Below are 25,549 nucleotides of genomic sequence, written 5' to 3'. Positions count from 1 at the left end.
TTATATATTGATTTGTAAGAGTAACAATGGTACTTGGTCTCTAAACAGAGGAAATATCTTCAATGAAATACAGAGTTTAATCAAAGTAATAACAGCATATTCTTCTGGCATTTTGGAGAATAATGTTCCCGAAGTTTTCATGTGTGTGTGTGTTTATGAAAGATCACATGAATTTCTCTTCCTCTTTCTACCCCTTCTAGTAATACAGAGGTGGAAATTGAATGGAAACTGATTTACCCTGGACTGGCAAAGCAGAAGCTTAGGGCCTTTCAAATTGTGACCAATGCCATTACTCTTCCCTCTATTCCTGTAGCACTTAACAACTTGCCTATGGAGAACTGAAATGGACATCATACCTTTGTGAATCTCTTTTCTGCTGCTTGCCAGATTTCCGGAGCTTTCTGATGCTCTGCCTGAATTACCTCATATTCTGAAGTTATCCTTTTACCTCCATTCCCCAACAAAATTCTTACTTTTTTAGTGTTGCTAATTTTAGGTAGGTGTGAAGGAAGGCCACCTTAAGGATAAGACTTACACTTGAGTGAAGGACACATTTACATTTTAAAAGAGAGAGAAAAGAAACTAATATTTAATGAGTACCTCCTACGTGTCAGGTCTTTTACTAAATATTTTGTACATATCATCTAATTTTATCTTTGTAACAGAAGTATTTTCAGGAAACTGATGCTTGGAGAAGTTAAGTAACATCCCCAAGGTTGCACAGTGAGTGAATGGCAAGAGCCAGGATCTGAACAAAGGTCTGTCTTTGACTTTGGAGCTTTAGCTCTTTTAATTACATGATATGTAGTCACTAATTAATGAAATTTATGTATGAGACATTTTAAAGTGTATGTGTGGCATCTTCCTTGATGATTCTGAAATGTAGCTACCTGTTACCTATTTATAAACTAGTCTACTAGAAAATACAGTGCCTAGATTTCTTTTGGATCAGTTAATGTCAGGCCAGTAATGATTATATACCACACCCTTGTTTAATATGTTGTTTTGCACCAATGAAATTTGTTGGAATTAAATAATAGTTATCTATTATGATGGATTGTATAGTGAGTGGGTATACAGTGGGTTGAATAGTGGCCCTCCAAAAGATGTCCTACAAAATTCTTAGAAGAAAACATAGGGGTAAATCTTCATGACCTTGAATTTGGCAAAGGATTCTTAAATATGACACCCAAGATCATGAGCAACAAAATTAAAAATAAAACTTCATCAAAATTGAAAACTTTTGTGCTCCAAAGAACACCAGCAAGAAAGTGAAAAGGTAACCCACAGAATGGGATAAAATATTTGCAAATCATATATCTGATAAGGACTTGTATCTAGCATGTATAAAGAAGTCATACAATTCAAACAGAAAGACAAGTGACTCAATTAAATGGACAAAGGATCTGAATAGACATTTCTCCAAAGAAGGTACAAATGACCAATAAACACATGAAAAGATGCCAATATCATTAGTCATCAGATAAATGTAATCAAAACCACAATGAGATTTCCACACCCACTGGGTTGGCTAGAATTACAAAGGCAGATAACAAGAAGTATGGAGAAATTGAACTATGACACACTGCTGATGAGATTGTAATTCTACTCCTAGGTATATATGAAAGAGAAATGAAAACACATACCCACACAGAAACTTGTATATAAATGGCAGCATTATTCATTATAGCCAAAAGATAGAAACAACCTAAATGTCCCATCAGTGGTAAGCAAAATGTGGTATATCTATACAATGATATATTATTCAGCCATAAAAAGGGATGAAGCACTGACACAGGAAAGTCCAGAACAGAGAAATCTGTAGAGACCGAAAGTAGATTAGTGGCTGTTTAGTGCTGGCTGGGAGAGGAGGGGAAAGAGGGAGGCAGGCATAGGGGAGAGATAGCTAATGGATATGGGATTTTTTTTCTTGAACTGATGAAAAGTTCTAAAATTGTGTTGGTTGCACATATCTGTGAATACACTAAAAACCATCAAATTATATACTTTAGGTGGGCAAATTATATGTTATGTGAATTATATTTCAATAAAGCGATTTTAAAAAAAAGATAAATGTCCAAGTTCTAACCCCCAGTACTTGTGAAAGTGACCTTATTTGGAAACAGGGTCTTGGCAGATGTAATTAGGTTTAAGATCTTGAGATGAGGTCATCCTGGATTTCGGGTGGGCCCTAAAGGCAATGATGAGTGTCCTTACAGAGAGCCACAAGGGGAAGGCCGTGGGAAGTCGTAGGCAGTCTTCAGAGTTACACTGTGGCAAGCCAAGGAACACCAGGGGCAGCCAGAAGCTAGTAGAGGCAAAGGAGGATCTTCCTTTGGAGGCAGCGTGGTGCTGCCTACACCTTGCTTTCATACTTGTGGCCTCCAGAGCTGTGAGAATACATTTCTGTGTTTTAAGCCACCATGCTTGGGGTAACATTGCGGCTGCCACTGGAAACCAGTACAGCTAGAATCTACAAAATGGGTTTAGAACCTTCCCTTTCCACTTAGTATCTGCAATCTCAGGCAAGTTATTTAGTGTCTCTGTATTTGTTTCCTCATGTGTGAAATAATAAGGATAATAATAATAAGCTTTCTCAGGGAGTTGTTACGAGGATTAAATGAATTCGTATATGTAAAGAGCTTAAAATCGTGTTTGGCACAGTAAGGAGTGTGTGTAGTAGCTCTAAGTAAGTTCCCATAAGTCTTGGTTTCACCTCTGCTCTACAGAGCTGTTATTCCTTTTCTAATGCTCTCTATTCACATGACAATGTCAGAGTCTCTCATTTCTTTGTGAAGAAAAGTTACTTTTTATTGCTTTGATCACTATGGGTTAAGGCTACCTTAGAATCTCTTAGCAAAACAGGATAGGACGTTCATTAATTTACTAATTTGACTGATGTTTCTTGAGTACTTTCTATGTGCTAGGTACTGGGAATATAGCCCAGAGCAAAACAGTTACAGTCTTTGCCTTTGGGAACCAACAGGAGGTGTTAGATTATCAAATCACACAAATGTGTGATTCCAAATTGTGATGTGGAAAGAAGAAGTCTCCTCAGATTTCAGTAAAATCTGCCATTACGTTGGCTGAGAGGGCAGTCAGGGACGTTCTCTGAAGACTAGACATTTAGGTAGATAGCACAAGAATAAGGATTTATCCAGGTGAAGAATGGGGACAAAGGAGCAATTTTCTTTAAAAGTGGAAGCCTCTCTCTCCAGGTTTCTAGAGATTTCTACTTTAGGTCGACCGATACAGGTTGAGTACCTCCCATGTGTCTAGCAGTCCACCTAGTGCTGTGGAGGATAAAACAGGTTGAGTTGGATGTGGCAATGTATTAGATGTGTCTCGGGTGGCAAGACTAAATAATTTATTAAATTTGTATCTTGACAGTAATAAAGTGCTGAAGCAGGTTTTGAGGGGAAAAATAATAAGTAACTCTTAAGAGTCGTTTCATTTCTGATAGAGAGCTACATAAATATTGTGCTTAATTTTCACTCACCTACAGAATTGCTGTAGCCTGAAATGAAAGTCATGGAGATGAGATCTCTTGGACTCCTGGATAGAAATCAGAGGGTTCTAGGACACAGACTCAGTTATTGGATTTTCCTTCTTTTCTTCTTCCTTGAGATACATAAGTGGGTGTGGGGAAGGAAGGAGGATGGGTTCTGGGTGGCTGCCCGTCCCAGATTAGTGAAGCGTGAGACTCTCTTAGCTTCTGCCCACAGCTCCCAGCCCTGCCCCGCTCCCAGCACACGGTGGGAAAGTTGCGTGGGCGGTTCACACTGGGGCGGCAAAGCCTGGAAGGCAGAACCCTCTTTTCCCACGTCCCATCTCCCTCACCGCTCTGCTTCCTCTCAGAGTCTTGACTCTAAGAGGTCCTCTGAGTATTGATTACAGCAGCAGTGGAGGGCAGGAGAACGTGAAATTGAGATAAATGACAGGAGAAGGGTAAAGGGTAAAAAAGCTTTGGGCCTGAGGGGAAATATTCTGTCATAATAAAATGAAAACATTTGTTGATAAATGATTTTTATGCCAGCAGCTTAAAAACCGTTTTGGTCATTTGAGCAAGTGTAATTTCCTAAGACCCCTACTTTAAAAGGTAATGTTAATTTGGATGTGTGACTTCTGATGTGTTAAAATGTCAGTAGTACTAATTCATAGCTATATTTAGTTTTAAAATGTTTGACAAAGGAAAAAGTGAGTTTCATTTTACTACTAAAAGATAAAGAGAAGACTTGGGATGAAATGGAAAAATATAGGTGAAAACTTTGAAACTTCTTGCCATTGTGCACAATAGTGCGGTGAATGGATTAAGAGTTCAAAAATTCAGAGTATATTTGAGTTGACTCTTACATTTTAAGGACAGGTGTCCCTTCCTTTCCCTGATGTTACTATCTCAAGTGAAGTCGATGAAATGGCAGCCAAAGAAAACAGAATTTTTTTCCCTCAAAGTCTGTAGAAAACATGGCTAGTTGATTTCAAATGTCAACTGTGCTTTCAGTGGGAAATTTGCAGGGGGAGAAAGTGCCAAACTAGGCATATCTGGATCGAAAAGCAATCAACTAGTTCTAAAGATCTTTGGACATCTCCTTGAAGAAGTGTTTTTTTAAAAGCAAAAACTGGGGATTTATTGTTTCATGTAACTGAAGAGTTGGGGAGTGGCCTGAACCCAGGCACAGCCGAATTTTGGGCACAGATGTAATTAGGTCCGTTTCTGTCTGCTTCTTGGCTCTGCTTTCCACGGGCCGGCTCCTCCCTCCCCTCAAGGTGCAAGGTCCATCTGCAGTTCCAGGTGAAGTGCTTTAGGGTGTTACTACCCTGGAGGTTTTCCTTCCAGCTGTACCTAGTAGTAAAAAATACTACGTGGGTTATGAAGGAAATAAAAACTTGGACATGTTAAAATGCTTCACGTGCCTGACTGTATTTAATGAACTTATTTATACCTTTACATGTTAACCAATTCTATTAGGGCATTTATAATTGGTTTAATATGTTACTTGTGGTCACTCCCATAAAAAATTTACGGTTTCCTCTCTCCGTATCCCTTTATTATATCTTTATTTCTGTTGGAACCTCGGGTTTAACATACAATGCATCATTTCAACTTCTAGCATCTATTCTAAGAATGTAACCCATGATAATTATCAGGACTTTGGGTATTAGAAATCATGAATCAATAAATTGTGAATGTAGTGGTTTAAACGCATAAACCCAGGAGGAACCTGGCTGCCTGATCTCAGATCTCAGCTCTATCATGTGCTGGCCGTGTGACTTTTAGACAGATTATTTAACTTCTTTCTACTTAAATTTTCTCATCTTATAAAATGGCAGTAGTAATAATACCTTCCTCTTAGCCCTACAGAACCTGGCACGTAGAAAGTGCTGTTACTACTACCACTACTGTTACTACTGTTATGGTTGTTGCTTTAGTATCTATACCATATTTCTCCCAAATCTTCATTCCCCAACATCACACATATAAATGCACCACTGTGTTGGCTGAGTCACTGAGTCCAGAGTTGTTTGGAATAGAATTGTAGACATATTTTTATTTATTTATTTATTTATTTTTTGCGGTACGCGGGCCTCTCACTGTTGTGGCCTCTCCCATCGCGGAGCACAGGCTCCAGACGCGCAGGCTCAGCGGCCATGGCTCACGGGCCCAGCCGCTCCGCGGCATGTGGGATCCTCCCAGACCGGGGCACGAACCCGTGTCCCCTGCATCGGCAGGCGGACTCTCAACCACTGCGCCACCAGGGAAGCCCTAGACATATTTTTAAATGAAAGAATGATGATAAAAATTAAAACCAAATTAGGAGATAAAGTGATTTGACTGCATCCCTGTTTAAGAACATATTCTGCAGAGTCCCTTGTGTCCTCCTTTTATTTTACAGAAGATACCAATTTCTCTTTTTAAGCGGTAGCATCCAGGGCATGTGACTTGTGCTTCGTTTTCATTTTCATTGTCTGGGAATTTCCTTGGAGATGCCTCTGATTGGTGCCAAAAGTCTTGGGACTTATGCACCATTTCTGTGTGAGTTTTCTGGTTGAACTAGGCTTAATTGGATTCTCTTGTTTTCTCTCTAAAATCTTGGGAACCATCTTGTTCCTGGGTTATAAGGCTGAACATGTTTGGTTAAATAATTCTACTGAGATCTAATCTGGCATCCACTCAGGTTTTGTTAGATGAGAACTTTAAAAGTCTCTTGCTCAGTGGGCTTCATCATTGTTGACCACATGTTTCAAGATGTAGGCAAAAACCGTTTCGGTCAGTTTTTTAAGGGTAGTGCAATCTTTTTTTTTTGTGGTACGCGGGCCTCTCACTGTTGTGGCCTCTCCTGTTGCGGAGCACAGGCTCCGGACGCGCAGGCTCAGCGGCCATGGCTCACGGGCCCAGCTGCTCCACGGCATGTGGGATTTTCCCGGACTGGAGCGTGAACCTGTGTCCCCTGCATCGGCAGGCGCACTGTCAACCACTGCGCCACCAGGGAAGCCCAAGGGTAGTGCAATTTTGAAGCAACAGTATGCTTTTCTACTTGGAAAGATTAAAATACACTGAGTGGCAAGTTTAACCAAGGTCATGTTCGTCTTGTTTCTTTGCAAGTTTCTCTTACCCATTTGGTTTATGTGGAAGCAATGCTGAGCTTCACTTATGTGACTGTTTTGTCTAGCAGAGACAGCGAGATTTTTCTCTTTATGTAAAACAACTAGGTTAACTGTTGTCTCCTTCCATTGGATATGTAAAAAGGAGGTGCAGTTACTTCAGATTGCTCTGGGCCCTGATGCCCCCATCATTCCTCCTGCCACCCACCCAGCAAAGCAGATTTTGTCTTTAATCTGTCCAGTTGTCTAATCTTTATATTGTACACCTGCCATTGGTGCTTACTAGCATACAGATGAATCTAGTTGCAGAAATTCTTAATGACTGTAGATATTGTGAAGGGAACCAATCTCCTGTAATCAAAATTAAAATAATGGAAAAGTAGGGTCACCTTAATTCACAATGGTGTAAGAATGAGGCAGTTGGAATTGTCAAGAGATTTTTCTGGGATGGCCATGACAATCAGAGCAGAGCCATGTTCCAGGGTCAGCCAGGTCAGTGACCGTCCACACATGTGGAGGTGTAGAAGAGTCCTGCTAATGCTTTACATTTGTACTGAGTCATTGCAGATGCTTCCCTATACCATCAGCCCTTTTTCACAGAGTCTGTGCCTTCCTAGAATTTAAGTTTACTAAATGTGAAAAATTCCCTTGGCTAAGTTTCCTTTCTACTTTGGAGATAGAAACGCTTGAAGATAATCCAAATCACTATTCTTATTTTGTAGATTCGTAAACTGAAGCCAGAGAGGTTAAGTGATTTGCACAAAAGCACAGATGATTTAGTGGCTGAGCTATAACTAAACCCAGTCTCTGGCTTCCCAAATTAGTGTTCCTTTCCCTGATCCATGCTGTCTTTGCTTATCCATTCAATTAGCAAATGTAACTGAAGGGACTCTAATTAGGTTGGCTCCTAAAGGCTTTTGTGGCGAGTGTCAGACTGGCAATAAGGTTTGTTTTTTTCCTGCCAGCTTTTGAGTCATGGCCAAATTTTGTTAGTCAGTTATTTCAGAGTCTTGAAGTCATCACATGGAAGGCAAGATGATTTGAATAACTGGACACATTTGTCTGTCTAATAAACATGCCTTCTGTAGTGCAAATTAGAGACTGTTATTATAATGTACCAAATGTATATAGTTGTTACATGTGGAGCAGTTGTGGCCAGTACAGTGGTGACATTCCAGCTATCACTATCATTGTGTGTTTTTTTCCGGACCTGTGAGCTTTGACACTACTTTCCTATATATTTGAGGGGTTAGCATACTCTGGCAACCCAGGCATCCCAAGAAGCAGATGCTAGGGATGCAGGGGGCTGATTGGCCACCCCGTGCACTTGGCAGTTGCATGAATTGGCACAAGAAGCTTGGAGGTGTGAAGTATTCCTAGATCTGTGAGCTAATTGTTGGTGCCCCTGAGGGCATGTCTCAAGGAGTTATCTAGATGGAATTGAATTTCCTTCAGTGGAAGAGACTCTGAATTCCTAAGAGAAAGTCTGAAGTTGACTCTTAGACCTCAGGGCTGGCTTACTACGGTCCCTGAAAGATCAAGAGAGTTGGAGCTGAGATAGAAGGAAAGGCACCTGAAAGGTATGCCACCATTTTGCATGCCTTTATTACTTCATTTAAATAGGATGAACAGATGGGGCTCTCTATGTAACCCATATTCTTGACACAGTCCAAGAGTAGAGAATTATGACTCCTATAGCTTTTCCTTTTCTTCTCATCTTACTGAGCTGTTTTTTTTCTTAAGGAAACATGAATTGTTTGCCAGGAAATAGTTCCCTCTTTTCAAATCTCAGTATTTGTTTGAGTGTAAGAAAGGTTTTCACCTAACTTAAGTATTACTTTGTAATTTGATGGAAAAAAATTTTTTCCAGAATTATTTGTGGCCGATCCCCACTATATATCAAAATATACATATTGTTGAATGTGCCACTCTGTAGACTCTAAAGTGCTGTATTGCCTTTAGATGAGAGACTGTCTTTTTTTTGTTGTTTTTGGCTTTAGAGTCTGAGGTGTTTAATATTATCACTTAGTACACAAAGTGCCAGGATACTTGATTATCTGAAATTTTAGAATACAACGTATGAAATTATGTTAAAACTGCCTTTATGTAGAATTTGATTTAGAAGCTGAGAGTCTCTTACGGAAGAATGAAATGTAATTGCTTCTAGCTCATAATATTTAGATTGCACACTGTGTTCGGTTTCTCATTCTTTCATCAGCTGTACATCAAGGACAGAAAGAAAGTGTTTCGTTTACTTCCACCATATGAAAAGCAGAGGCATTCCCATTCCTAAGATGCTTATGTGCCAGTTCTCCTATGGAGAAAGTTTTGATTATCCTCCTGATAGTTCCTTGTCTTTTCTTTAAAGAGAGAAAGGGCTTTGGAAAGGAGCTTTCGTGATAATTGGGGTGATAGATTCTTTCTGTTAAAGGAGAGTTTCAGTCAAGAAGTGATCTCCTGGTCTCTTCTGGCCTCTTTGGTTGCTGACCAGCTGGCCAGGTGTATCATGTTGTATATATTCGAGAGAGCAGGGGATGGGGGAAATGTGAGTGAGGGTATGTACACCCATACGTGTAAACATATGTACAGAGGATGGGCAGAGCAGCTTTCTTGTACAGTATGTTCATGGTCATCATTAAAGCAGAAGTCAGGGTTCTGACTTCTGACAGAGAGAGTGTACCTTGATGCCTGTTCGTATGTCGTTGTTGTATATATGGTTTCCACAGGAGACCTGACAGCTCATGCTCTCAGACTTCATGGTGGTACTCACATTCAGTGCAGTACATGCTTATGTCCTTGTCTTGACTTTTTATAAAACAGGCTTAATTTTTTTTTTTTCTTGAAAATAGAGGCTGGAAGATAGTGGTAATGGGGGCTTGAGAATTTACTTGTGGATTTTGCTGCCCATGAAATAATTGGTGTATCCTGTAGTTCAGCTACCAAGTCTGGTATACGAGAATGTTTTTCTTAGAGCATCTACCAAAAAGTATGCTGTTTAAGAATCCAACTTAGAGGAATCCATGAGAAGTGTGTCCGTTCCCAGGACTGTTGGGTTTTGCCCTTTTCCCCCTCAACTCACTTCACACTTTTTAAAGTAAACAGTGGATGTGATTCCATAGAAATTGCATCTGTATGTGTGAAGGAATGGACTCTATTTTAGGCAGTAACGGGTTTTTTTGCTCGTTTTTTGTTTTTGGCATTTGAAAACAAGGATTCGTTTTTATTCACTGTCACTATTATGGGCATGCATAAAAAGTGGATCCTACTTGTACTGTAGGAGCTGCTTGCATTTAATTTAAATAATGTGCCGTTGCAATTTTTTTTTTAAAGGTAGTGTCTTCCCCAGCAGATGTAGCTGAAAAAGCTGACAGAATTATTACAATGTTGCCCACCAGCATCAATGCAATAGAAGCTTATTCTGGAGCAAATGGAATTCTAAAGTATGTATTTCTCAACTGTAGATATGTTCTTGTTATGATAGTTTATGAATTTCACATTTGTTAGAACTATTGTGAAATTACAATTATGTTTGTTAAACCTTCTTGTACTGTATTTTTATGTCTTAAAAGTGAATGGTGTGGTTTCTCTCATTGTAAAGGGTTTATTTTTTCACTGAAGTCAAGTATGTGACTTTTGGGAATACATTTTTTTTGCTTTCTGTTTCTTCCCTTTAATCTAACGTTAAACTTACATTGGTAACCTGTTTAAGAGATTTTTAAAGCTTGCATTTTAAACTGTACAAATGTTACAAGCATAATTTTCTTACGGTTTATAGAAATTCAGGAAGAGATTTCTATGAAAAATAAAATGAAGCATTGGAAAGAACACCATTATTTAAAATTTATTATAAAATAAAAAGTTATTGTATGTCCTTTGGGTTAGTACATCTGTAGTAAGAACTTTGAGAGGGTGGAATTAAAGATTAGCAGTAGCTCTTTAAATAATATATAATTTAGGTCAGAGTTTCCTACCCAGTAACTAGCTTCCCTGGCTTTGAGAACCTTTTGGTTACTTGCTACCTATTGCCAAACCCTTGTGGTTATATTAGGATGACAGCGGTTGAATTTAGTTTTCTGGTCTTACGGATTCCTGTTCCTAACTTGTTTTGTTGTTGAAGTTCAGCAGAGAGCTAGAGCAAACTGGTAGGCTTTGTAGACACATGAAGGGCTAAAAGAAAGGGTTTAATTTCTTGAAGCTGTAATACATGAAATTTGAGGTTTCGGGAAATTGAATTGCTTTGGAAAACTAGCAAACTTAGAAGCAACAGACACTTGAATATTAGGCAGAAAACTGATAAGATAAATGTTTAGATTTCAGGGAAAGTTGAAAGATTCTCATTTTGAATGGAGCCCTCAGGCCCACAGTGTGTATGTGGTCCTGAGGTGACCTAGCTGTCTCATTACCTAGTCTGTTCCAATTATGGCCCTGTTTTACCTCTGAAGAAAAAGTTACTAAAAGCTTTGTGGAGACAAAATTCTACGTTTATTAATATCCTTTACTCGGAATATGGTGGCCAACAACCAGGGCAATTTTGTCTAGGGAGTGCTTTGAAAGGTTTTGGCTTTACATAGAAGTGTAATTTGCTTCTTATGGGTAGTTCTTTATTTTCTTTTGGGTCAGGATCATTTCCCCACACCCTGTGCGTGTATAATTTTTGAGACCATTTCCCATTTGCTTAAAGCTTTAAGATCTTAAAAATATTAATATCACAGAAGACTGGTAAACTTAATTCTTATATTTTAGGGTATGTAAAGTGGAATTCCACACACTGAGGTGATCTATACAACAGAGTGTGCTATTTCTTTTCTATGGAACATACCCAGCCGTTGCATTTGGACCAGATCAATTCATGTGTCTAAAATTGTTGTTTAAAGCATTTTGCGTGCTGTTTTTTTCTGTAGAAAAAAATTTCTTTTTTATAGTTTTTAGCAATGATTTTCTATTTCCCCTTCAATATTTTTATTTATTCAGTTCTAACTTTCCAATCATGGTTATGATTAAATGTCCTCTGGGTTAGTTTATCTAGTAAGAATTTTGGGACGTTTGAATTCAAGGTTAGCCATAGCCCTTTAAATAAATTGTAATTTAGGTCGGTTTCCAAGCCAGTGAAGATAGGCATAGATGACAGACTGTAAGGTATATAGTCTGCACTTATAGTGCAAACAGAACTGTTTTACTTTAAGAATGCCATTTAAATATTGATGTAAAATATGATATATGAAAAGACTGCTTCCCCCTTTTACCAATGTTTGTATATAAATTTACTGTAAAGAACAAAAAGTCTCTGTGAGATTTATAGGTCCATTCCTGTGTTTTCCTTTCTGCCTGTTTGATGTCTTATTTTGTCTTTCCAAAGTTGCAGTTATTAAAGAATATGCCATCCTAAAGCAAATGGCTAAATTTTAACTGCTTATGTTTATTCTACCTAGTGGAAATGAAAATGGATATGTGAAATTTGCTATATGGCTTGTTAAAGACAAATAAATTACTTTTTAAAGAGACCCAGCTACTTTACAAACAAAAATTTAAATCCTACTAAATAGCCCTTTTAAAGTTAATAGGTGTTTTAAATTGCTTACATCTTAGCTTACCTATATTATTATGGTTAGTATTTCACCTGAAACCAGAATTTATACCATATAGATTATTAGATTATTTTGGTTTCTTTGAAATAGTTCGAGTTTACTTTGAACTATAATTGATCTGAAAATGAGTTTGAGATTTTGAACCAGTTCTAATAATGTTTTTAATATTAAACCAAAGACCTCCTTGATATCTGGTGAATTTTAGCAGATTCTGATATAGGTAGTTGCATGAAATGCTTATTCAGAGTTGTAAACTATATTTTTTAAATTATAAAACTATAGTTTTTAAAAACTATATTTCTGTTCATTTACTTAGAAAAGTGAAGAAAGGCTCACTATTAATAGATTCCAGTACTATTGATCCTATGGTTTCAAAAGAATTGGCCAAAGAAGTTGAGAAAATGGGAGCAGTTTTCATGGATGCCCCTGTTTCTGGTGGTAAGTGGTAGCTAAAATATATGCACATCTATTCTGTTTGTCATAAGTAACAGTTATGATTTTGTGCTACCCAAGATATATCCAGTTATTTTTAGAGCTATTGCAGATTCTCAATTTCCTCATTAAAAATAAAAACAAAGCAAAACTGACTTATGTTATTTAATACTCTTAAAATACAGTGCTTTTTCTAAATTCAGATAATAGGATATTACAGCTTTGAAGAGCTATGAATTTTTGGTCCAAATTACTGTGGGCAGGGATAGATCGATTCCTAGAAAATTTTAACTTTTCAGAACAGATTCAAGAAATAATTAGCCTGAATAATCTTGTAACTGTTAAAGAAACTGAAGAAGTGGCAAAAAAGAAAAAATAATTTCATAAGGGAAACATTAGGCCCAGGTGATTTTACAGGTGAGTGTTACCAGACTTTCAAGGAGCAGATCGTCTCAATTTTTTTTTTTAATTTATTTATTTAATTTATTTATTTTTGGCTGCGTGGGGTCTTCTTTGCTGCGTGCGGGCTTTCTCTAGTTGTGGCAAGCGGGGGCTACTCTTTGTTGCAGTGCGTGGGCTTCTCATTGCAGTGGCTTTTCTTGTTGCGGAGCACTGGCTCTAGGCACGCGGGCTTCAGTAGTTGTAGCATGCAGGGTCAGTAGTTGTGGCTCACGGGCTCTAGAGCACAGGCTCAGTAGATGTGGCGCATGGACTTAGTTGCTCCGTGGCATGTGGGATCTCCCCGGACCAGGGCTCGAACCCCATCTCAATTTTATACAAACTTTTCCAGACAATACAAAAAGAGGAAATGGTTCCCCAACTCATTCTGTAAGATGTGTATAACTCTGATAATTAAACCAGACGGAAACATTATGAGAGAGAAAAACTGTAGGTCTACATCAGTCATGAATACAGAAGTAAAAACTTTATAAAGTATATTAGCAAACTAAATCCAACTGCATATGAAAGAGATCAAACACTACCACCTAGTTTGGTTTATCTCATGTATGTACAGATGGCTTAATATTAGAAGGTCTATAAATAAATAAATTTCACAACATCGACATACTTAGAAATCATCATCTCAATCAGAGGACAAGGAGACCCACTAATAAAATTCTAAAAGCTTAATAGTATATAAAATACTAATAGCAGGATCGAATATAATATATATGCACATACACACATATGTATTTGCATACATATACACATACATACACATGTAATTATAGCAATATAGCAGTAGACAATGGAGTAGCAATTTTACTCCTATTATATTAAACTCGATTGTTGGCTTTGGGATTAAAAAATAATAAAATAGGGCTTCCCTGGTGGCTCAGTGGTTGAGAGTCCGCCTGCCGATGCAGGGGACATGGGTTCGTGCCCTGGTCCGGGAGGATCCCACATGCCGTGGAGCGGCTGGGCCCATGAGCCATGACCGCTGAGCCTGCGCGTCCGGAGCCTGTGCTCCACAATGGGAGAGGCCACAGCAGTGAGAGGCCCGTGTAACCGCAAGAAAAAAAAAAAAAAAAAAAAATATATATATATATATATATATAATGATTTAAATCAGTTTATTTTTTTCATAAAGAACCTAATTGTCTTGTAAAGGTATCTTATATCCCAAACCACTTTTGAGTATAGGTGGAGGTATAAATAATTTTTAGCCCCTATAATTGTTATATTGACTTGGTTAAGTAGGATTTGTGGTGTAAAGATTTATAATGTGGTATGGATCTTTGATCATAAAATACTAATAAGCAGTTTTAAGCTTGGTGTTGGTATTTTTTTTGTAGAATGGATTTAATAAAGTGAACAATTCTTCTTTGAGTGGTTCTGTGATTTAATTAAAAAATTGATACATGGTACATATGATCTTGCTGTTGGTTGATCTTTTGCTTCAAGAGTATAGCCTGAAATTATCATTTGATAATGAAGAATACCAACTTGATTTTTTAAGTGTTATTTTAAGTTTTAAAAATAATATAGTCTTCCTTGGGGTAAAACTTTGAAATTACTCCTTGTTCTTATCAAGCTGTTTTTAAACCCACTTTTGTAGTTTAAGAATGCAAAAATGTTAATTTGTAATAGTGAATACTTGAATCTGTGCTGTATTATAGACTGGAAGCTTTGTGTAGAGGTGGTTTGTGATAATTTATCGGTTGACACGATCATTATGAGATTAGCCAGTATATAATAGAAGCTTATGTTTGTCTTCTCATAGTTATTATCTTTATATTTTTAATATGATGGATTAAAAATGTCTCCACTTTCTCAGTTAAAATAAAATAGAGGAAACTTTCTGTAAGTTAGAGTTGACTGGTTTAAAAATCATTATATTTTAACTAAATAAAATTAAGGAAAAGGGACCTGGAAAAAGCATAGATACCCAAGTTAGATACCCAAGATGGGACCGCAATTTTATAGAGGTTCTATATTTGTCAGTCTTAAACATGGATTATTTGAGGTAATTTGAATAAAACCTTAAAAAATTTCCCCCATGTTTGTCCATTTTCCCTCACCCCTCGTTTGTTCCTTATCTTAGATTTAAAAAAATGCATTTTTGTGTATTTATATAGAGCTATTACCTACAAATACAGTAGTATTCTAAAAATTAAAATAGGAACATATTATACTCCTTATTCAGTGGTTAGCATTTTAAGGAGAAGCTTTTTTTTTAACCTAGATGAATTTGAAGTTGTATAGATTTTTGAGATAGTGATTCATTTCTTTAGTCCAGCCCCTTCCTCTGCTTTCTACTAACTTTTATTCTGGGGAATGCAATGAAAAGAATCTTTACTGTATCATTTTACTAGCCCATGGAGTAATATATTGAAGGTTTTCCTCAGGTTTCATTATTGCAGCTTTTTATACATCATCCTTATTACAAATAATATAATTTTTTTTAGAATTCCATGTGACTTTTTAAAAAAATCAAAAGCAAGTGATGCTTAAACTGCTATAATTATCATCCTGAAACCAATGTGAGTAACTTTTATACTTGTACAGTTAACACTTTGTAGCATAGATATTACTTTATAAAGTACTTTGGCATGCCTCAGCCGATTTGGTGCTTTCTTTTGAAGCTGTCAAACTGTACATGCTTTTATCAAAGCCCACATTACATTATATTTATAGGCATTGATTCACTTCCTCCTGTAGAATTTAAGCTTTTTGAGTGCAGGGAGTTAACACTTTTTTTTTTTCAATTTTTGTTAAATATTGAATTTATATACAAAATATTTATAAAATTATAAAGGTACCAAGTATAAGTATACATCGGGCCCATGTGTACTCTCCTCTCAGTTTAAGAAATAGAGCCTTACTGTTACCTTGTGTGTTTCTTCTACTCTATTAATACTTAATTTGACTTTTATCTTATATTCACCTCTATGGATATTTAAAGAGAGAGAGTAACACCAGATCTGATTTATACAGCTGATTCTAGGGCTAGAGAAGGATTTTTAGTTCTAGAAATGGAAAATTTATGTTGAAGATCAACTAGAAATCTTATAGATGATTCCTGATTATATCCGAGGGGGAACCAGTGGAATTTGGAATTAGATTTGATGGTTCTTTAGTAAATATTCTTTAAGCAAGGAAGAAAGGAAATTGGTTAGTTCCTATAATTCTCCTACCACCTTTAGTTTCATTTTCAGCTGTACTTCTGTTAATAAGTTAAAAGAAGTTTACTTGGATATTAGGGAGAGCCTGGAACTTTAAAAGTAACTCTAAAAATGAAGGTCTCCATTTTTTCTTTAATGAAATGTCTTATACTTAAATTATTGTATTTATATAATTCTTACAAGATTATATACTGTTTTCTGATTATACATTCTAATCCTATTATGCTGAGAGCACCTTGATTGCTGATTTCATATAATAAACATTTATTGAGTACTTATATACTAGGTATGTTCTAGGTACTAGAGTTAGAGCTTTAAAGATAGTGAACATCTTTTGCCTCATGGAGCTTATGATTTGGTAGGAATAGAGAGAATAAACAAGTAAACAAGAATAATTTCAATGATAAGTACTATGAAGGAAAAAAACAGAGTAAACAGTTAAGGAGACAGAGACTATGGGGAGGGCTCTTTTACATAGAGTGGACAGGATGCCTTCTCTGGGGAAGTGACATTTAAGCAGAGATCTGAATGTGCAGGTCAAGGGAAAGAGTGTTCTCAGTAGATGGAGGTGCTCTGTGAGGGCTCTGAGGCATGAACAAGCTTGGTATGTTTGTGGAACATTTATCTTTGTATCCCTAGGATTTAGCAGGTAGTTTCACTCAGAGTTAGTTAAACTGAATGATCTTTACACTGACTCCCCATATGTCTAATACCGTGCCTTTGTTTAACCGTTTGTGGTTCTCAAACTAAAGCTAACCAGGCTCTCTAGTAGCCCATGACACTGGCCTCATAAGTATGATGCCCTAATCTGTTTATCTGTCTTGTGTAAATCACATCTTTATGAAAGTTGTAATCCTTTAATGTGAAATGTTGTTTAGTCACACCAATTTGGACACATGCATTTTTTTTTTAGTATGGAATGGGTCTGCTATCACAATGTTAGTTCCAATTTGATTAGCTCTCTTGTATAATGAATGCTAGACATAAAGCAAATTAAAAACTATTGTTTGAGACTAATGACTGACTACTGTTCAGTCTGCTCCAAGGGCATAACTACAGCACTTAACTGTGCTTGAATCATTGAAGAATAAGCTCACTGATTGCCTAGCATGTCTGTAGGTTTGCATAGAAACCTTGAGTTGAAGAGACTCTGAAGTGGCCCTTGTAGTTAGCCCAAGGCTTTCAAAGTGCTGGCAAGCCTCATAGATTTGCTAAAATATTGCTCTGGTTAGGGATTAATATCAAAATTAAATAATTGAACTTGTGTGTATGTGTTTGTATAACAGTTCCCTACCAGGAAACCAGATTTAGTACTCTACTTACTTGGCTGGGTTAAGTTTTAGTAATTTGTTTGAGATATTCTTAGAATATGGAATAGTAAGCACATAAACCTATTAAGGACTTTCTCTTAGAGAGATAGACTTGCTTGCTAAACTCTTCAGTGAAAGTCTCATATAGACTCCATTATTGTTTTTAAAATCAAGTGTGCAAGTCTTGGCCTTGAACTGGAACTGCTCACTGAACTGGATACCTACTGTTTTTCCACTTGACCTGTACCTAATTTATGGTAAAGGGAGCACGAAAACAAAAATTATTTCTATTTTGGCACCTAACACCATTATGGTTAAAGGTCTATTGGCATTTCCATTAAAACATTTTCTTAGAGAGGTTTATAATTTGGCAATTTTACTTGGCTTTGGGCTGAAACATTGCTATTTCTGTCCAAAAGCAGATTCTTTTATCAAATTTCATATAACTGAATTTGCCATAGTTTAGAATGTATGGAGGGGAACGGGCTATCTCAATAGGTCTTTGATGCTCTCACAAGCTGTTTGATTACACAGTAGTATTGTGTGCAGTATTTATTCTTAGATTTTAGTCTTACATCAGTAACATTTAATTTTTTGAAATGATTTGAAATAAGTTGATTTAACATGATTAAGATAATTCATTTTCATGGGTTCTTCCCTTTAAAGAATTGTACTACTATGATGCTTTTTAGTTCTTTTAAAATGATCGATTCTATTATTTATTATAAAATTTAAAAGTACTTTGTGGCATTGACTTCTGTCTCAGAGACTTGGATTATTCTATCTTGAAAAATATTAAAGTGAGCTTCTGCTTGGTCTGATTTGTGGTATTTAAAGCGTTAGTAGCTCAAGTAATTAAAATTTTCTTTAACTTGATTTAATGGACAAATTCATTTCCTCAGAAATGACATAAGATTCATCAGTACCAGTACACCCAGAAATGGGTTAATTATGATATCCACTTACATTTAACCATACTTTTACTTATCACCCTGATCCATTAAGTATCCTTTCTGTCTCTGGAGAATACATTTTGCCTGGGATTTTCTCCAGTTTGCACAAAGTGGTTCAGAAATGTTTGGTAAATAAATTCCAAGGATTTCTTTGAAATTAGTCCCAAAGAAGAGGTGCCCATAAAAACCTCTTTTTACATTCTTTGGCGTGCCTGAGACTCCCTTACAACAGTTGTCAGGGACAAGAGTCCCTGTATAAGGTGTTAATGAGTTCTTAGCATGTTTAGAGAAGACTGCTGACTCACTGCCCAAGATAACATGGTTGAGGCAGCTTTAATAATTTGTCTCCTCAGAAAATAGTAGAAGAGTGGGCTAGAGAAGGCAAAGTGATCACTTCACTCAGTGTTTGTATTATTGCTATCAGTTATTGTTAGTAATAATTATTATTGCTAACAAGAACCTAGTTTATTTCTAAGAATTTACTCTCTTGCAGTTTGCGATTCCCTCATCTCCAAATCTGCAGGCCAGATTTTAACTGCATTGCAATTTCCAGTCAAGTAACCGTTACCAGAGTTGCTCTTGCCAGGCTCTGTCCTGTGGTGGAGGGTTCTCCTCACATGGGTCTGTTGGAAAGAGTGTGGATAAGGCAGGGGTCCTGCCTCAAGTAATCCCAGGGTATTTTTAATGTCCTTTAATTGCCATTCAGGATGTAAGTCAGACCAGACACAACTGGGTCTGGTCACATAGTTCAGGACTGCCTAGCAGTATTTATATAAAGGTGAAGTAGATTTAGTAAATAAACCTTCTAAAGCTATTAATTGTATATAATTTATTTTTCATTAACATCTATTGATGCCTAAGCAGTGTGAAATTAGTTCCAGTATCCCTTATGTCTTTATTGTGTTTTGTTTGTGATCCCTGGATAGCTATTGGGGGTGAAGTGGGAGGATGCAGTGGAATTAAGAATTTGACAAGGGCCTTGTCATCACAATCAAACCATTATCAGACTTACTTGCAGTGTTTTAGATGTCTGATTTTCTTGAAGAAAGTTTGATAATGTTAGCAGTTGAAAAGTATGTTAAGTTGAGGTTAGGTCCTTCTCTGTATATATTTGCTATACAATTCTGTTTTACTTGGGGTGTTTTAATTGTGAAAAATTTAAGCATACGTGCACACTTCATAGTAGCCATCCTCCCCACGTGGCCAATGAAGGTATGATAGCCGATTCGCCATCTCCCTTCCGCCTTAAGTAATTTAACTTGACCTGAAGGTAGAGGGTTTTTGTTATTGTTTTGTATTTAGCTGAGATTACCTCCAGCGATGGAGAAATGTGGACTCTTTTAGAAGAGTATTAAGAATTGTAAGATTTGTATCTGACATCTTTTTTTATTGAGTTATTGACTATTAGTTGTGGTCATCAGAATGTTTATCCACTGCAGTCTCTTAAGGTAACATTGTTCGTAAGGAGTTTTTTTAAAGTGAAATATAATATGAGGCCAGGCATACAAGTGATTTTATCATTAATTATATTTCATTTCCACTAAGTCTTACGTGTGAGGGTAATACTTGGTCTCAAGTAGCCAACATTGTTAATGTACTATGTATTTAATACTATGTATTAAAGAGTAGAAAAATAGTCTTGGCAGACACTGAAATAGTTAATTTGCTTTTCCAGCCAAGGTAGGTTTATAAAACTTTCTGAAAATTAAGAAGTGGGAAAGAATTTTTCTTCGCATTAATGCCACATTAACCCTTTACCTTAGGCTATAAAAATTTTCTTGCAGCATTTTTTCATTAGATGAGCAGCTAGCGGAAGGACAGTCGATTTATTGTAATTGTCAAATATCTGCAAACACTCAGATAGCTGAAGGAATTATTTTGACATAAAATCCTGAGTAGAGATGAGATTTTTCTCCAAAAGTAAATGATAATTTTGAGAAAGGAATAGGAGCAACAGTATAGTTCTGACTTTGAGATCTATAATCTTTAGTAGCAAACTTTTAAAAACAGCATTTAGAAATATTTGATGGTATATCATGGGCTTTAATTGGGCTGTACTTTTATATTCTTATTAGTACTCGTATAAAATCAACAGCTTTTCATGATTGAGCATTTACATCTTAAATCTTACACACTGCTCTGTTAGGAAACACACCCAGCAACACTGGGTATTTTGAAGTTAATAGGAATAGTCTATATTTTATGCAGAAAAGTTGCTTTATATAATATTCAAGGGCTAGTGGACAAGGGTGAGAGTGGCGGTAGAGGGAGGCAGGGTGGGCGCCTGTCGGGGAGTGAGAGAGCCATTACACTGTCCTCCATTTTAGCTGGTAGTTTGGATTAAAACTGCAGAATTAAATTTTTTGGAATTGTTACTACCCCAAGTGGGAATATAAACTATATTGAACAAAATTTATTTAGCCTGTTAAAAAGTCAACCTAAAACTCTAGTTAATTAGTTTACATTATGACGTCACTTCTAGTTGAGACTCAAACTTCTACTGAGTAAGCAGAGCTCTATCAGGTGAGCTGACTGCTACCCATATGGGGCTTTAAGATAATGATGAGTTTAAATTTCCTCTTAGAGCTAAGTGAGAATAAAACTGGAGGCAGTAAATACTCTGGGCCAAAGCCATTAAATGAAAAAGCTGGGAATTCTCCAGCTCTTGACTTAAATTGTTTGTTTATCAGCTGGCGCCTAGTCTGGAGTCAAGAGCTGGAGATTTCTATCTGTGACAGAACTTTGAAACTCTTGCAGGACACTTTCATTTCAACTTAAGGTAACTTGAGTTTATAGCTTTGGCTTTAAAGATTACTAATGATTTACTCATTTCCTTACCATTTAACCAGAGTGGACTTTTTCCCAGGAAGGGATCTGTGTTTATTTAGGGCCTTTGTCTGCGGAGGGATTAAAAGGCAGCCCACCAGCATTGTGAACTTGATGGTAATAAAAGGTCACCAAAACACACCATAAAAACGTTCTTACCATGGAATTAATTATACAGTGTAATTTTACAAAGCAGTTTGGTTACTCTGTCCCTATACCCCCGATTCTTAAGAATTTCACCTTTTAAAAATTAAAGCTTTCGTACAATTTAGGTTTTTGAAAAAAAATGTTTTGCTTCCTTTATGATATTTAAACACTAAGGAAATTGTCGCATGCAGTTAACTGCTTAAAATTTTTAAAGTTTGAAAATAAAAGTTAGCTGTTATTGTTAAACTATGGGATGAATAACTTGTTTAGGAGGAAGGCAGAGTAGTCAAAAGGGATGGTTGGTGTTTCATAGAACAGCTCAGTTTCTAAAAACCTAAGCCTTGTTAAAAAAATTTTTTTTCTGTGCCACCAGGTGGCATTGCATCCAAACCTGCTTGTGATAAAGGGAGGATTTTAAAATACATTCTTTTTTGTTCAGGAGAGGTCATAATACTTTTTCTAGATTTTGCTTTTAAGTTAGCTTAAAAATACATCTAATATCAAGGTTGATTAAATGTCTCTCTCCAAAGAACTGAAAAAGATTTCTGAACTCTGCAAGTGTTTGCTTTTAGGTGGTTAATACTGAAATGAAAGTAAATTAAAATGTTGAAGCATTTGCAGAGGATTGCCTTTTTTTTTTTTTTTAAATAAAATGAACATTTAACAGTTGGTTATTTTTTTGGTTTTGTTTTACTTGTCTAAACACTCGAGAGAGGATCCTGCCTATAAAACCCTCACAAATGTTGCAGAAACCACCCCAGTGCAGCAAATCACTGCCCTACTCCCCTCGACACCCGCCCCAGCCCTTATAAAAAAAAAAAGTGTCAGCAGGTTTCACTGTATGGGAATTTTTAAAAAGAGGGAAAGAGCTCTGAAAGGTGCAAGTTGGTCCTTTTCACAAGCCTAACTATGAGATTCATTAGGCAGTTCATGTTCATGTCTTAAAAGCTGTTTTTGGGAAAGTAAATTCTTGCAGTTTCCTGTACTGGTTTTGAGGAAGTTTTTTGAATCAGCTCATTTTAAGAAAGTGATAATGTAAAAGCAGGAAAAAAAAGGCTCATTATAAATTTTAATTAAAAAGATTTTTTCATTAAAATACATATTAATGTTCTATTTTATGAACTCATATATAAGTTAATAAACTCTGTACAGAAAACATTGTTTAATACAAGTATTCAGGTGCTACAGTATTTGTCAGAATAAATAAGGTTCAGTGTACATTCTATGGATTTTTATCCTTTTAAAAAATGTGTTCACTGTACAGAGAGATGTTTAATGCTTAGCTTTGATTATTTATCAAAAAGCTTTATGAAATGTTGCTCATCTTATACTCTCACCTCTTCCTCTGAGGCTTCTTAGTGTGTACAACCTGATTAAGAAATGTATATGTTTTCAAAGTAAATGTTTGACCTCCCACCTTGTTGTTCCCGCTTTTGTACACACACAACCCTCCCCTTCCCTATATTTTGAATAACTCGATTGTAATGTGTGTTGTACTAAAACTAAATACATTCGAACCTTTGGTATTACAAAGAAAACTTTGTTTTAAAAATTAGGAAAATTTCACATTTGAAAGTAGTCTAGACAAAGGTGCTCGTGACATTTGACACTGAATATTTTACTTTTAAACTTGATACAACAGTCTGCTTCTTAGCTTTGTTGTATGCTGATATTTCTACTTATTTAACATCAAAAAGCTGTAGTGGTTTTTCTTTAAAGATTGTGCTTGTGTTCTGGAATTGCCTCCTGCTGTCCATGAATTGCTCCTTGCCTTTTTTTGTTAGAATTTCTCACCAGGGTTTTTGTGAGCTATGTAGCCAACATTAAGGGGGAAAAAAAAGAATTTGATACAGTAGGCTGGATTAGTAAAAATTATACTTACCATTTATAATTATAATTGAGTCAGCTTTTATGTAATAAGAATAAGCACATGCAAATCTCATGTAATAATATGCATATATATTTATAATTGCCTACAGTGACTTTTTCTACTTATTTCTAAAATATTAAATGACTTTTTTTGCTGAAATTCTAGAAATCTACTTTTTTATTAAAAATAATGGAAAAAAATCCTTGCTAGTTAGGGTGTGTGTAATTTAGTAATGAAGCATTAAGATTTTGGCTTCTCTCATTTCAGTTGGAAATACTGTTGGTGTAAGTGAGTGTTGCCATGGGAACCTCCACATAGATATAAAAGGCAAGACTGTCTAAGCCGAGGAGGAGGGGCAATGTACTCAGATACCACTGGCCTAAATGATCTATTTTCTGTATGTGCTGGGGGTTTAGGGGGAGCTAGGGTAAGAAGGGAAGAGAAAGTAGTGCAGAAAGTAAATATTAAAAGTTAAAATCATGTACTCATACTTTTGGAGTCTCATAGGTGGAAGTATTTTAAAATTTAAATGGATGAAATGTGATTCTTAATTATTTGTATCACTTGCATATGTTGGGGAGTCTTTGCATACCTTATTTGTAAACTGTGTTGATGGAACATGTTTAACTCCCTTGATTTTTAGATAAAATATTTAATTCAGTGAAATTTTTTGGTTGGAAAGTTAGGATTTCAGTCTCTGAGATGGCTTTAATTATAAATTTTATTAAAGAGTTTAACATAATTTTTTTCCAGATATCTGAAAAAAAAATTTTTTTAAACCATAACTTTGCTGACAAGGAGACAGTTAATGTGGCTTTCAAAGAAAAGCTGGCTTTTAGACTTAATAGTATTTTTAATATTAGATTTTTTTAATTAAAAAAGTTTGTACTTTTCTATAAATATTGGTCAAGGAAACAATGACTTACTGTATTTGCATGTATAATATTGTATGGTTTTCTAAAATAAAGAATGAAAATAGCAAAAAGCGAGCATCAAATCCTTTTATATCGTTTAGGAGCACATGTGTAGCTGCTGAAAAAGAGGCTGCTGATATTTATGTTTAAAAACCAATGAAATTGTGCCAAACATGAGCTAGTGTGGAAAATGCAACATCATTATCGCAGTTTTATACACTATGGATTCTGGATGTCAGATACATATGTAAAAAAAAGAAAAGACATTAACCTGACAAAAACTGTTTAAGCTTTACCTTTTTCATCTATCCAGAGAAAAAGTAAAGCTGCCAAGGTAATAAAACATCCGGAAGTTTTTAAATTAAAAAGAGTAATTTAAATTTAAAAAAAGGGAGGGGGGAACGGGAGGAGGAAGAGGGGGAAAAGACCGCACACTGCTCCCCAGGCCTGGCTGAATCTGATGTAAATTAACCAGCAGTGGAAGTGTATTGTTTCCAACTCCTCACAAACAATGCTGGCATCTCCTGGGGTGGGTGGGTGTTGGGGTGTTGAGAAATGAACTGGAATGCAAAGAGTTTAGTCATCAGTGGATTCTGTGGCTTAAAAAACAACAGGAATGAGAGTAAAGAAGGAGAAAGTATGTTTCATATAAAATTAATCAAGTGAAACCTTCAAGTGGTGTGAAATAATTCATAACTGAGAGAGAATGCTTAGTCGCCAGTAATCTTCAGTGTGATTTTTTTTTTTAAGAGACTGCATGAGGCCCTTACAGTATAAAATATTCAGCAACCAAGATATACCATGCTCACTTTTAGGTGTACTTTTGACATAGAATGTCAGCCTAGTTGTAGACTTGATTTCTTAACAAAAAGACAAATTTTATTTCTTGAAAAAATAGACGAGAGGGATAAAAAGTCAAGTTTATAAAAAAAATGAGAATGAAAGTAAGGGCAACAGCATCTGTGTTGTTTTTCTGTTTCAGTTTTTGTCTGCTGCTTCCCCTCCCCCACTTCCTTAGAAAAAACCTGACAATCTTAATGGAGTGGAAAGCATAAAAGTGCACATAGCCTTATCGATAAGTAGATTCAGAATATCTTTAATCACCTTAAAATTCATAATACAGAAATTTTTAGAAGAAGGCAACTAATATTTATTAAGTACCTTTGGTGTGTCAGGCTGTCATGTTAGGTGATTTGTGTATTTTAAACCATTTAATCCTTATAGCAACTTCATGAAATGCAGATTGTCCTAATTTTTTTAGTGTGCAAGTTGAGGCTCATTTA

The 25,549-nt window shown here is 36.1% G+C and overlaps 1 protein-coding gene across 1 annotated transcript in view; it reads left to right on the top strand.

Annotated features, from left to right (window-relative positions):
- The window catches only part of HIBADH (3-hydroxyisobutyrate dehydrogenase), a 105,618-nt gene that overhangs the window by 11,121 nt on the left and 68,948 nt on the right, over positions 1-25,549 (top strand). The window contains exons 3-4 of the mRNA XM_029233512.1: positions 9,934-10,043; positions 12,505-12,626. Of these exons, the coding sequence (XP_029089345.1) occupies positions 9,934-10,043; positions 12,505-12,626 (232 nt within the window). The remainder of the gene's footprint in view (positions 1-9,933; positions 10,044-12,504; positions 12,627-25,549) is intronic.

The sequence above is a fragment of the Monodon monoceros genome, unplaced genomic scaffold (assembly GCF_005190385.1).
Source record: "Monodon monoceros isolate NGI ecotype Baffin Bay Population unplaced genomic scaffold, NGI_Narwhal_1 Super_Scaffold_2, whole genome shotgun sequence".
Taxonomy (NCBI): domain Eukaryota; kingdom Metazoa; phylum Chordata; class Mammalia; order Artiodactyla; family Monodontidae; genus Monodon; species Monodon monoceros.
The sequence above is the reverse complement of the archived record's forward strand: the minus strand, read 5'-3'. Positions and strand labels throughout refer to the sequence as shown.